The sequence below is a fragment of the Phragmites australis genome, chromosome 11, assembly GCF_958298935.1.
Source record: "Phragmites australis chromosome 11, lpPhrAust1.1, whole genome shotgun sequence".
NCBI lineage: Eukaryota > Viridiplantae > Streptophyta > Magnoliopsida > Poales > Poaceae > Phragmites > Phragmites australis.
This window is the reverse complement of record NC_084931.1, coordinates 4,623,565-4,638,154: the sequence shown is the minus strand read 5'-3', so window position 1 is coordinate 4,638,154 and position 14,590 is coordinate 4,623,565. Positions and strand designations below refer to the sequence as shown.

At 40.6% G+C, this 14,590-nt stretch overlaps 1 protein-coding gene and 1 pseudogene across 1 annotated transcript; both read right to left on the bottom strand.

Moving 5' to 3' along the window:
• Positions 1 to 3,072, bottom strand: LOC133885246 (uncharacterized). Its single transcript, XM_062324928.1, has 3 exons — positions 2,409 to 3,072; positions 775 to 1,021; positions 1 to 605 (listed from the first exon to the last, which is right to left on the bottom strand). The coding sequence occupies exons 1-3, from the start codon at positions 2,739 to 2,741 to the stop codon at positions 241 to 243; spliced, it is 945 nt and encodes a 314-aa protein (XP_062180912.1). The 5' UTR covers positions 2,742 to 3,072; the 3' UTR covers positions 1 to 240.
• Positions 3,073 to 11,002: 7,930 nt separating this feature from the next.
• Positions 11,003 to 13,400, bottom strand: LOC133885095 (syntaxin-32-like; annotated as a pseudogene).
• Positions 13,401 to 14,590: the final 1,190 nt, after the last annotated feature.

Genomic DNA, 14,590 nt, shown 5'->3' with positions numbered 1-14,590 from the left:
TACCAAATATCCTGCATTTTCCATATAGTCAGAAAGGTTCCTATGACGAACAATTCAGAGCTCATTACATCGCCTTCCAGAATCCAGCAACAAGAAGGCCCGAGTCTACAACTCCCAAATGAGCATCAAAAGTCGCATCCTCCAAGTCATAAATACAGCATCTCAAAATGTTATTGCGGTCCAAAACGAACAAGGGGATATCAGAGTTCAAAGTCTTTAAACATCCAAAACTTGGGCAATTCACCGCACAGGGTGCTGGTTGTAGTGGCTCTTCTCTTTCTTCTTTGCTGCGGCAAGCCTGGCACTCCTTGCTGCAGCCTCAGATGCGGCGATCTTTGCTGATGTGTCCATCTCTTTGCTCGACTTCTTTTTCTTCATTGTAGCTACCTTCTTTATACGCTCCTTGACATCCATTGAAGCTGTATCTTCATCAGGTTCTGCACTGGCAGCCTCTTCTGACCCGTCAGCCTGATCCTGTGTTTCTTTCGCTTCTTTTGAGGACTTGTCTTTCTTAGATTTCTTCTTCTTTGAGGTCTTACCCTCTGGAAGCGCGGGTGCATCTTCCTTTTTCTCTCCATCAGCAGCTTGATCTGCACCTTTCTTACCTGCAATAGAAGATTTGCCATCACCAACTTCACCCCCAGAGAAGGAAGTGGTAAAATTTCAACAAACGTGGTAACCATCAACGCAACCAGATTGACTTTGATCAATTTACGTGGAATCCTGCCTGAAGGGTAATTTAGTGGAGAAAGAATGGAACACATTAAAACCTACCATTTGATTCATCTTGAGTGGAATTGCTAGATGTGCCAAGTCCCAACTCAGCCAAAACAGCATCAAGCTCTGCCAGTTCCTTTTTCTTTAGCTCCTTCTTGGAAAGTTGTTTTTCAGTATCTTTGGGCGGTGCAGGTGGAGCTGCAGCATGCTTCACTGTTGGTTCAGCAGGGATAGCATCTTCTGTTTCATGCTCATGTTCATCCTCAGCATCATCATCAACCTCATCATCTTCACTCTCAATCTCCTGCATTGTGTGGGGGCATATGGAGTGTTAACACTACAGAATATGCAGGCATGAATATTGCATAACTCATGCTATACTAAGAATGAACTGTCAATTATTTTAGAGTAATTTTTTTGACTCAATTTTTCCTGGTATCTTTTAAATATAAAGCTAACACGAAAGAAATAGAGAACAGTAACAAGAACAAGCTCAGACAAAGTAAGACTTGGGGAGGAAATAGGTATGGTTCACAAATCCACAATATACTTCAGGTTTTCAAAAGGGTATGGCCTAACACGGTGTCTTCTTATGATGCTCTAAGCCTCCAACTTAGTAATATACTAACATCTACATAACATCTTACCCAAGAAATTTCAATCCACTCATGCAGAACTCAACAAAATTCAAACTCAGATGCAGATGCACAACACCATCCACAATAGATGCCAACAATGCACACATATAGGTCCAACATTGCAGGCAAGAGACAATTATCTTATAACAGTAGTTGCGAGAGAAGTTCTTTCCTCAGTCCTGTTTATTTTGGTTAATGGCAGGCAGGATTCTAGCTAGATTTCTGAAGTAACTAAAACCACAAAAAGTATGCTAAATCTAGAAAAGATAAAAGCTAGAATCAAAGAATCAATAAGGCCAGACGCTACGCTCAAAACTACATATCCTTATAAGTACATTTCAGGCATATATCAAAAAATAGGCAGGTGCCACTAATGCCCGCATCACAATCAATCTGTAACTTTGTTGCTTTTCTTCCACGGGGGCCACTAGCTGTTGCTGGTTCCCTATCCGATTCTCTAAACCTGTCTAAGATTTTCAGGACTTATTATATGTTTTACTTTTTACTTCCCACATGTGTGTACTTATCGACTTCCGTCACCATGCTACGATTATAACAGAATGAATTTCTCCAGAGCAAGTAATTGTAGATATCATTCACGCCTCCAATCAATAAGTTGTAAGCTGTAGTAAATTGTCGCACATTAAACACCAGCTACGCAGCTAGAACAACATTCCCCTATTTGCTTACCATCAAATAAAACGTTACAGGGTATGACGCTAGCGCGCTGGCGAAACGTTTCAGTAACTGATAAAGTTAACTAATAATTTTATCACGCAACACTCAATTCAGCATAAATACCTACAAAGAACTACCCAAACTTTGTCCACGACACCACCCGAGCATCCTAAAATTGGCGCCTGCAGCGAAATTCCTCAGTTATAATGTTTCTGATGCCACTTGACGCACCGTCACTTTCATGCTGAATAATCAAGAAGCATGCAAAAACACAGTCATAGACCAAAAGGCGAAGCCTTGTGATGACAAGTTGCGATTCAGCTATTCATACAGTACAAAGGGGTGCAAGTGAGCAGCGTGAGAAGCGAGACGGACCTCTTCCAGGGCGGGGGCGGCGCGGTCCTTGGCAGAGCCGGCGTCGCGGTGGTCCCCCCAGACGGGCCTCGGCGGCGGCGCGGTGGTGGCGAAGTAGTCGTCGTCGTCGTCGTCCTCGACGTCGGCCCAGGACTTGGCGGTGAGCGGCGCGGGCGCCCAGAACACCTCCGGCTTCGGCGCCTCCTGCTCCCTCGCCGCCTTGCCTCCCTTGTCCGCGGTGGAGGTCGGCTTCTTCTTCTTCTTCTTGAGCGTCTCGAGCGCCGCGAAGACGTTGCCGCTGCCAATCTTCGGCTGCTCCGCCGCGCCGGCCCGCCTGCTCCCTCCCCCCGCCATCCCTCCGCTACAAAATCCGATCTTTGCCCCGAAACTGTCGCGCTCGCTCGCTCGCTCGCTCGCGAGTTCCCCCGATCTGCGCCGAGGCGGCGGTGGCGCTCGCGGGTGAGACTGTAGAGGCGGCGAGGGAGAGGACGGGGCTAGGGTTTTGCGGGATCGGTCGGGGCGGGGCGGGGCGGATTGGATTTGCTGTGTTCGTTCCGGTTCCTGGCTGGGCTCTCTTGTTTTGGCTGAACGAAGTTGCGCGAAGAAGGGAGGGAGAGGCGACCTGGCGTCGTACCGCGAGCGATTGCCGATGGGTTCGGTCCCGGTGCAGTGCAGTGCCGTGCCGTGCCGTGCCGTGCGGTGCGCAGCCGTCCTGTGAGCGTCAGGCACACTGGCGGAGCTTAATGGAGACCAAGGGGGGCCTTGGCCCCTCCTTATCTTTAAAAAAATATTTAGTAATGCACAGTAAACATGTATTTATCAAGTAATAAATTAGTTTTTTACATAAGTTTGTTGATGAATCTTTGAACTGGCCCCCTCTTAATTTTTGTTGAAGCTCCGCCACTGGTCAGGCAGGCGCCTGGCTGTCCGTTTTGGACTCGGACAGGATGTGTTTACATTGCCACGTGTTCTTAACATAGGGCACGGATGAGAACGCACCAGCGTTTCAAGTGCCGGTCGCTGTATAACGCTGTACTAGTTGGAGTAGTACATCGTGAACCCTAGCCACAATGACGGATGCAGAGGAGTAGGCTCATGCACATTTTTCTTCCTCTTCGTCCTCTTTCTTTCTTTTTTCTTTCCTGTCTCGTCGTCTTTGATCAATATCCTCCATCATGAACGCTTGCCGTCTTTGATCAATATCATCTTTGATGTGCAGCGCTACTTCATATGCTGACACACTGGCGGACGTAGGAGGCTAAGAGAGGCTCCCAAGTGTGCTAGCCGAGAGGTTGGAGTTCCCCTAGCCCCTGCTGAATCCGTTGGTCGTTATACGTCTTTCTCCGATTTGCTCATCAAAATAAGATGCTAATATTAAGTGATGTGCTCTGAGATATACCGTTGTCAAACAGAAGTATGATGCGTTGTATCACAATGATAGAGATAATTTTGAAAAGTAGATGACAATTGTCGATCGTAGAATGTATGTTCTAACGAATAGGACCTACGTGAATACCAGTGATACATTCTTACCACTTGTATTCTTATTATATTAATGTTTATGGTACTAAAGCTTTATTCATCAACTTGCAGCGATCGCATTGAATCCTCGCACACACTACGTGTATGTCATGAGTCCAAACTTGTACGAAGATCTCCAGGAGGCATTCGAGAGAATGACCGATGTTAGTACTACTGCGGAAGCACTTAATAAGGTTGAAATATATCGGACAAAGTCTTGGTCATTCATTGGTCTGCTCACTTCACGGATAGCTTGTGACAGCAAAACTCCACTTGGTACGAATTGCGTTGACATATCTGATTGTTACTTCTCTAAACATTATATCGTTTTACCTACTTACAGCGCAATAGTGGTCTATATTCAGTTCGTCTACATCTAAACTAACGATGCTTGTCAGGCATCTAGTGTCTCAGTGCTTCATCTAGTGGGTGTGAGAGGAACTTGAGTACATTTGCATTTATCCACACGAAAGTTTGCAATCGATTAAGCTACAAGAAGCTCCATAAATTGGTATATGTAAATTATAACCTGAGAATACAGAATAATTTGGATGCAGGCATCACGTCAAAATTCGAACAATGCGGTTGGTTACCGCTGTAATGCAGTCGATATTTGACCAATTCGTTCGAATTTATGTCAGTTCAGTAAGCGTTAAAATCGGGATAAATCGTAAAATACGATTGGTAACCGGTGTAAACCAACCGGTTACCGATTTGTCCATTCGGTCTGAACTCTTACCGAATTTACAAATTTGATCAAATAAATTTGTCCGAATTCTCACCAAATTTTGCCCGATTTTCACGATAAACCATGATTTCCCGGTAACCGCCGGTGGCCGGTTTTCGAGCACCAAACGCAATTGTGAACCTTGCTCCCACCATGGGAACTAGCCTGATATCAAAGTGTTCCCATGCCAAACACAAGCCCAAAAGTTCTGTAGCGCGGTAGTTTAGGGACGAAATTTGGGATAAATGTATAGAGAATGAAACGAGAATGCTACTCATTTCTTTTAGTAGTTGATCGAAGCCCGTCGTACCGGAGAGAACACATATCTAATTGTGGTTACTATTTGATTATAGTCTAGTATGATTAATAGCACAATAGTTAAATTTGCCTATGAATAAGTGCAATACTAAGCTAACTTTCACGAAATTCTATAGAATAGAGATAAGCCTAAGCAAAAACCGGACTGGGCTAACAAAATTCCAAGCAAGGATTTCTCCAATAGGTTAGAGTAAGGATGCATCTTTGGCGTACAGTAGCATCCACAACACGTCAACACCACACGCCTCCATTTTTGACAGCGCTGCTGCTAAGGGCCCGGCACCAAACAAGAAATTTGTGGCAGGTAGATAAGATCGATTAGATTCCAATCCGGCATCCATCACGAGTTGAACTTGCGTTTCCTTCCAAGGAACACCAACATCGATATACAGAATTATCCAGACGCGTGGCTTACAGACGAACGGATGTCGATACGTGGAAGAAACCTTCACCGACCACGCAACGACCATGACTTGTAATCTTGCTACCACTACAAGGCACAAGCCCTACAGTCTACTGATAGAGAGCATCGCCGCTTAACAGCAAAAAACCCTTACAATCTACTCCCTCCATTTCATAATATTTAGCACGTTTAACCAATCACGAAAATTCAGACAATCATTGGTAAAATATTTTAGGACTAAAATACCCTTTTATAATTAGTATTGAGTTACACAACTAACAAGATAAAGTATGATTGATAAGGGTAAAATATGAAAGAGTTTAAAAATGCATTGGGATACGTGAAATGTCAAGTATTTTGAGAAAACTCTTTTAATCAAAAGTGACAAGTATTACGAAACAGATGGAGTAACACGGAACCCAGAGAAAAACTAGGAATAATGGGAATGTTTTAGAGACAATACCTGTATGTCATTAAATGTTAACAAAATCCTTGATTTGTTACTGAACAAGTTATAATCCCTTTCATACCGCCTTTCATACCGCCAGTTCACTTTTTTTTCATTCCCTAAATGCCACTACCGTCATAACGGTGGTGACGACACTGGCACACAAGGGACGAAAAAGATGAAATTTGCATCCCTTGTGTGCCACTGCCGTCAACTCTGTTACAACATCAATGACACATAAGGAAAGGAAAAGATAAAGCGATGGCATGGAAGGGACTATGACTTTTTCAATGGCAGATCGAGAATTTCGTTAATATTCAGTGGCACAGAGAATAATCTCAATATTTTAAAGTAGTGCATATTGCATTTTCGAACAAAATTATGTACATAGTGTAGCTAAAACATACCTAGAAAACAAACACTATGTATGCGTCGTCGTAGCTACAAGATGCATTAGGACGATATTGCACAGCAATAATAACGCGACGGTGTATGAATATCAAGAGGAAAACCATGATCACAATGAAGGTCATCGTTATCAGCCACCTGTTTGATGATTTGTTGTTGAGATGCCTGCACTACCACATAGAGACTTATCTTATATGGCTCGAAAAACCTAATTTCACACAGTTTCCAAGCCGTCATAGTTATGTCATCAAAGATTATCACTGATTATCTCCCAAAAATAATAGCCATGTAAGATAATCGCTATCTCTCACGGCACTTGGAGCACCCTTTCATACTATCTATATAGTCATAAATCACACAATTTTTCGCGTGAAATACAATTATGTGCGGTTCATGGGGTTGAAACACGTAACCTCTCACCTCACGCAGAGCTTCTTACCGCCCCCACCTCAAAATGATTGCCAAAGGCTATGTGATATTTTTTCTTTTTGATTATTGTTGTCCAAAACTTTTGACGATTATTTGGGCACCTATATGAATTCAAATGAATAAAATGTTAACTATAAAGTTGAAGATCTCATCAAGGGCTATACTTTTTATAAACATATTTTCTTCATCCGACTCAGTTTGCATATTTTATGATTTTCATAATATCTCACTACAAACATACAAACCAACACTTGCTTTCCCATCTTCAACATGTACTTACTATGGGTAGAACTGATCATTTATATAACTTGTATGTTTATATCATTCTATATTCCATCCAACTTGGAACTGAGCTGGCCCACATGAAATTCAGAGAATGGCTTCAACATGTAGTTTAGGAGTGCTAGGTATTGTTGGTGATATGCCATAGAGGCAATCGTAGAGATGATTATATCACATCTATATTTATTTACTTTTGAATAATGTGTTATTCCATTCTTTGGATAATGGTTATTTATATTGATTAGCAAGTATGTGACTTGTTTGTGAAACTTTTTGTTTTATTATGATGTTATTCTAAATGATTTTTAGTCTTATATCATTATATGGGACAATAATGATTCGCAAACTAGCATATGTATTAATTGATGATCATGTTTCACATATCATAAATATAGAGATATCAAATCAATAATATGGACACATGTTAGATAACATGGTGCTGGATAGACCCATCTTGAGATACTGTTGGGATTATTATATGATGTGCCATTAGTTGTAATCTTAAATGGTTTACCTGTAGGATCCTTAGACTACATTGAATTTAGGTTAAATTGAATGAAACAGTGGTAACCATCATCCATGACTTGCACAATTCATTCAATTGCATAACATGAATTGACAACACCCTCATAAACTGCAACTACTGATTCTAACTAATATAAGATTACATCTCAAGTAAAATTCTCAGTTGCACCCAATTTGATACGTGAGAGGCCGAGATTCAGTATCTAAGTTTCGTTGTTCCGCTGTAATATGGATCGTTCATTTCTTATGAACACAATAAATTCTGAACAAATTTGCCAAACGTCTAAAACATTTTAATACTTGTGTAGCAATATCTTGACCTAGCAAAAAATTCATGTGCATCCTAGTTGTAATATTATTGTTTCCTGACGTCATAAGAGTTTTTGCTTTTAAATTCAATGTTTTTTTCTCTTATCATTATAGACCATACCACATAAATTTGCACAACGTTTTAGGAAGAAGATGCAAGGAACGATCAACATCAAAGCATGTAACGGTAACACTTGAAGTCATAGAGTACAAATTCCTTTAGTGTGTGTTTTCAATTATGTCATGTGGTCACTTTGTGTCTAAAGCCTGAGTCAGGACAGAGGTGTTGTCATGTCATGGTTAAAACTGTGTCATGTGATCACTTAGTGTCTAAAACCTGATTCACGAGAGAGGTATTGTCATTTTATGCTTAAAGCTTTGTCGTGTGGTCACTTCGTGTCTCAAGTCTAAGTCACGACAGAGATGTTGTGCTAGCATGTAATACCGAATATTCAAAAAAGGAAAAAGAGAATATTTACCAAACGTTGACTTTTAAATTCGTTGCTCAAATGAACGATCGGAGACCGCAACCGTGTAGATCTCGTCAAGACGAATCTATTTTGCTATCCAAATGTCTGTTTCGAGCACTCTATGACCCGTAACAAGCCCAATAAATATAGACCGTTGATTGATTAAAAAAGGATAAAGCTTCGGATGGATCGGTCACCACCCCGATCCATCCAGAACCTCCCAAGTCAAGTTGTTGCCCTCTGCCCGCCGCCGCACCTGCTGCACCCCCGCCGTGTGCCACCACCTACTGCCGACACGACGTCGCCGATCACCGCCATTGCCGTGACGCGTCGTGCTCGCCGATGTCGTGTCGTGTGCCGTCGCCCAAGCCATTATGCCACGCGCCGCTGCCCACTGCCGCCGACCGTCGCTTACACCGCCTGCCGTCGTGCTCCCTCCCTGCTCTGTCTCTCTCTCCCTCTCTCTCTCTCTCTCACTACGTGAAAAAAAGTCATTAGTGACGGGTGATAACCGATATTAGTGACGGTCCTGTACCCATCACTCTTATCGCGTCACTAATGATAGTCATTAGTGACGGGTGATCACCCGTAACTAATGAGGTCATTAGTGATGGGCTATAACCATGATCTGTCACTATTGACTGAATATTAGTGACGGATTGTAATCTTGACTCGTCATTAATGACCGATGAATATTTTTCGTATTTTTTGGACACAAAAAAGTCAAAAAAAATATTTTTTCACCGAGCTATCCCAATGCAGGCTCATCCCATATGCCTCACAAGCCACGCTTTTTTCACATTATTTTTAAGCTTGCATTCCATGAGAATCGAACCCATGACCTCCTACTTGCGCGTGTAGCCACCTTACCACCTCTGCTATCACGTAGTTGTGATAGATACCGGATATTTTATCCTTTTAACCTTCTTTGCCGAAGGTTATTAGTGACGCGTCATAACCATGACCCGTCACTAATGACTAATTTTGCCAAATTTCGTCGAGTGTTATAATTTGATAGGTGACCTAAAGTGCATTCGGTAAAACGGGTATAACTTTTGCATACGGACTCCGATTTCGATGTTTTTTGACTCTACGAACATCTAAAAAAAATTACATCCATTTTTCCCCCACTTCGTCGGGTTTGGAGAATTTTTCGAGGCCAAAAATGGTTTGAAAGATTGAGTTCTCGCCCCCGGAAGTTTCTACACCATTTTCGAAATGCGTGCTTGTGTCCATAGCCGCCACACCTTACATCAAACTTGAGCAGAAATAATGTTGAGGTGAGAAAAAATAAGAGTAAAATAAAATAAAAAATATTTGCGAATACTGTCATTAGTGACGAGTTACAAGTTGACCCGTCACTAATTACTGGCATAGGACGACCCGTCACTAATTACTGGTCTAGGACGATCCGTCACTGATGACCTTATCATTTGTGATGGGTCACAAATTGACCCATCACTAATGACTGGCCTAGGATGACCCGTCACTAATGATCATTCATTAGTGACGGATCTATATCTGGTTCCGATCAAAAAGGACATTAGTGACGCGTCCTTATTGGACCCGTCACTAATAGGATATTAGTGACATGTGTTGAGCAGCCGTCACTAATGTGGTGTCTCTTTTGCTGGTTTTTTACGTAGTCTCTCTCTCTCTCTCTCTGAGAAACATACTGCGCCTTCTTCCTCCTTGGCTCCTTCCTTCCCCGGTTTTTTCTCGGATTTCTCCCCGGCTTCTCTTGCTTCGCCTAGAACCCTCGAATTTCTGTAGCAATTTTCTCCTACCTGTGAATCATTTGTACCTGTGTTTTGCATGTTGAGTGGTTTAGATATGGAGGTTTGTAACAAGAAGTGATCAACAACAAGAAGAAAAAGCCCTCGTATACTCAAGTTGTTCGATGGCAGATTGATCAGCCTCCATGGTTAGCAGGTGCTAATATTGTTCCTATCTCAAATACTTCTGTTTCTGTCCAAAGGGGACATGATGATCATGCCGAGTTCAGAAAATCGTTGTTTGATCGGATCCAATTCCCTAGAACATCGGTTTTTGATCAGATCAAATTTTCGGATCCTGATCCCAATATTCAAAATTCAAAAGAAGCCATGAAATCTTCGGCGTCAGACACATTGGACTGGCCAGCTGTTAATGGGCCTATAATATTGTGCTTTTTGTTTTAGTTTTAAATTATGAGAATCTAGTCTATTTCGTAAAATCTATGAAAGTTTTTTCTTACTAAATTATAAATTATATAATTTTATAGTATAATTTAACTTGTGAATTGTGGTAATCAATTTTTATGTTATGATCGTTTGTTTTTTCTTTTGTTTTTAAGGCTAGAATTCAGAATCTGAATAAAAAACAAATAGTGCCTTAGGCGTGCTTAGCAACAGCATTGACGCCTCAACTTCCCCGACGAACATCGATCCCTGTCTCAGGTTGGGAAACCCCAACACTGCATTGGCCCCTCGCCGTGCGCCATGGCTTACAATCACATCGACCCTTCGCTGTTCATGCCGCGCGGATGTCGCCATCAAGTAATCCAAGATAGACTGTTCATGACGAGGATGATCACTGGGAAGCCTACGCAGCGGAACAACGATGTCGCCATTGTCACCACCATCAGTCTGATGCCTCAGCATCTGCTACTCTTTGCTAATATTCGTGAGGTGCGAGCGGAATTCTTGGTGGATCATAAATAAGAAGATACATGCATGGTTAATTGTTGCAAACAAATAAGAAGATATGTTATGAGGAATAGGGTTAACCTGGCAGCTATAATGACAATGCAACATCACCATTACTTCTCTGCCTGGCAACAAGGGCAACCGAATTGCAGTCAAACTAGTGCATCAAATCGTCACATTCCCAAGTCTGTAATGTGGGGACTGACTAACGTACTACAAAATGGTCGTTTGAACAGACTCTTGGACAAACTATTATGTTTTTTTGGTGAACTAGAATTTATGTTGTCGCACTTGCTAGTCTATCTCTATCAGTGTCGTACATTCTAAGCAAATCATTGTACCACGTAATAGGGGAAAAAAAAAACCTTGGTACTTCACTGCACATTGCTTGTGGCTACTAAAAAAGGACAGCTACAGCTCTATAACATATTTTGAAACAGTACCTTTGAAACAGAGTGTTAGAAGAGAAGAAGAAGAATCAATGGCCCATGGTGCTGGAGGTGTGGAGGATTCAGATGGTTCCCTGGCAACAATAGGACCTGCCTTACGGAAAGGATTCAGCCCATACCCTGAAGCTGACGAAGAGAACATTTTTCTTCTGTTTTGATGGATCCTCAAGATCTGCGGATTAAGATATTTAAGCGCCTATGTCTCAACTCCATAATGAATGAAGTACTGGAATGAAAAAAGAAGTAGGTGACATCCATCTGATCGCTGTCCTCGTGGTTAGGACTTCCTTTAATTCCTTTGCTGTGTTGCATTAGGCCATTTTTTCAGGCTGTCCACTATGGCAGTTGAATGACTTGCGGTGTCTCGAGATATATTTCCACCCTCATTTTGTGAATTGAAGAGAATCTGAAGGTCTAAAACAGCAGCATTCAAGGCAGTGATTTCCTTGTTGATGAGAGCAGTCAAATTTTGTATATCCGTGGTAGGGTCATTGAAAACAGATGTGCTCTTTGCAACTGAAAACAGAAATTACAACCATGAGAATCAGCATTTGTGAAAATAAAAACCAATTACAGGGCAACAAAATAACTTCTTAACGTACAAGGTTACAAATTATTCATGCACAAATACTAACATTATTGGCTTAGTTTTAAGACATAAAGCTAGAAAAGATACACATTGCTTTAAATCCATATTTGCCCATGGCAAGAGCAGACAATTTTATTAGAGATAAAGGTCTGTAGCAGCTATAATTGCTTTTTACAACATTGCTTTCACACAAATTATTAATTATAATTTTGTTTTACTAGGCCCTTCTCAGTTATCAGCGGACAATCTGAACTGTATCATTTGATGTAAAAGCAGATCAAATCCTTATGACAAGAATAATATCAACTGAGCTACTGTATATTTTTCTAGTGTGTAAAAACAATCTTCTAACTGTGTGTGTTTATCCTCTAGAGATTTTGGGTGAAATAATGTACAATCGATCATTTGCTTCAGGCTTTAGTGAGAGTGAGACCACTCGGCATCTACATCGAACCCATACAGGGCATGCTTGTTTTAGTTGGAGATTCTGAAAAATAGCTTATATATTGTATATTATAAAAAAATTAATTGTAAAAATCTAGTTTGTAAAAAGCTTTTAGATTGTGAATTTTAAAAAACTTTGTTGGACAGTTCAGTAAAATAAACTTTTACAATCTGTGAAAAGCTGAGAAAAACCAGCTTTTGGATTCTCACAATTCAACAAGCAAATTGTAAAAACCCATGATAAGAAGATGTCTGTTAGTTTCAGTTTCGAATCGTAAAAGCTAAAAGACACAATCTGAAACCAAAACAAATAGACCCATATAATACTTATTTGCATTACACTTCTGCTGGCTGTTAAAAAAAAATACAAAACAACTAGACCACTCTTGTGATCCGTCGTAAGCTCCAGCTAACTCTGTATGGGGAGGTGGGCATATAAGTTATCTCGTTCGTCATAGATCTCTTATATCTGATATTTATATATTCATGATTTTTTTATATATTTTATAATTTTTTTCACTACACTTTGATATGAATCTCAACATAAATGTATAGTCTTGATAGTGCATGCACCCGCAAAAGCTTATTTTTCCCGTCCCGGCATACAATCGCACAATAATGCCACTGACGGGAACCCACACTAGTTCAAAATTAGAGGACGAATCGTCATCGCTCACCTATCCCAACGACGCAGTGATTGATGCAGCAAGCAAAAGGGCAATCCAGCAGAGAGTAAAGAGAAGACGAGGCGAAGCGAAGCGAAGGACTGTGTGCGTTACGCTGTGCGAGGCCGGCAATCTTCCTCGAGGCCTCGCTGATGCCGGCCCCGACGCCGGCGACTCGCCTCCTGAGCTCCGACGCTCCATCCAGGGAGCCGGCCATGGCGCCGCGCCGGTTTCTGGGATGATTCCTCGCAGGAACAGAACTGTACGGGCCGGGCTGAGCACACCGACGCCGCGTGCTCTCACCGGCAGCACGTGAGCCTTCGAGGCCCATTTGAAACAAGCCTGACTGCGGCAACAGATTTAGGCCTAGTGAGTAGTCTCCCCTCTCTCAAAAATAGAGTTTTTTATTTTTATATTTTTTTCGATTAAAGAATTAAATAAATAGATTTCTGATGAAAAAATTGAAAAACCAGGTGAACAGTAATCCGCGATGAACAGTACTCTGAAGTTCAATTTCCCCTTCTATTTTCTCTATTCAAAACAATGATGTTGTGTTTCTCCAAAAATTCTAAAATGTTTTGTACGTGTTCCATAATTCATGTGCAATTCATTTTAATTGAATTCACCAAAAATTCCTCTGTAGAATGTAAACTAAAATTCTCCAAAAAAAGCTACTTTTATAACTTCTAGCAATTGTTAAGGCTCAAATAATTTTTAAAAAATCTGGTAAAATTCACTAATATTCTTCTTATATGATGTGATAATTTATAAAATTATTTTAAGCCCTATATTATATGGTAAAAAAGTGGATTCCTTTGTAATGCACCATTTATATGTATTTTTATAATTTCATGTGATATTCTTCTTTTAACTTAATTTGAATTAAAACATATATAAACCTACTGCTAAAAATAATTTTAGAAATTATATCATCACATAAGAAGAATATTAGTGAATTTTACCAGTTTTTTAGAAATTTATTTGAGGCACTAACAATTGCTAGAAGTTATAAAAGTAGCCTTTTTTGGAGAATTTTATTTTAATTTCTACACAGGATTTTTTGGTGAATTCAATTAAAATGGGTTGCACATGAATTATTAAACACATACAAAAAGTTTTAGAATTTTTGGAGTAACATAACATAATTATTTTGAATAGATAAGATAGGAGGGGAAATTGAACTTTAGAGTACTGTTCATCGCCGATTACTGTTCACGTACTGCACTTGTTGGACTGCTTACCGCCCTCTCTCAAGAGGTGGTAAGGTCCTTATCGTCCCTGAGAGAGCGGTAGGCGTCTAGTTTTGTAATTTTTTTATCAGAAATTTATTTATTTAATTTATTAATTGAAAAAATATAAAAATAAAAAAAGCTGAATTATTACGACAGCAACAACACCTTTGTCCAAGCAAGTTAAAATAGGCTATACATGAAGCTCACAAGATTCAACTAAAAAAACAATTAAAAAATACTAGTAATAGTAAAAATAGCAAAAGTAATAGGAGAGTTATGCATAAGTTACGATACTAA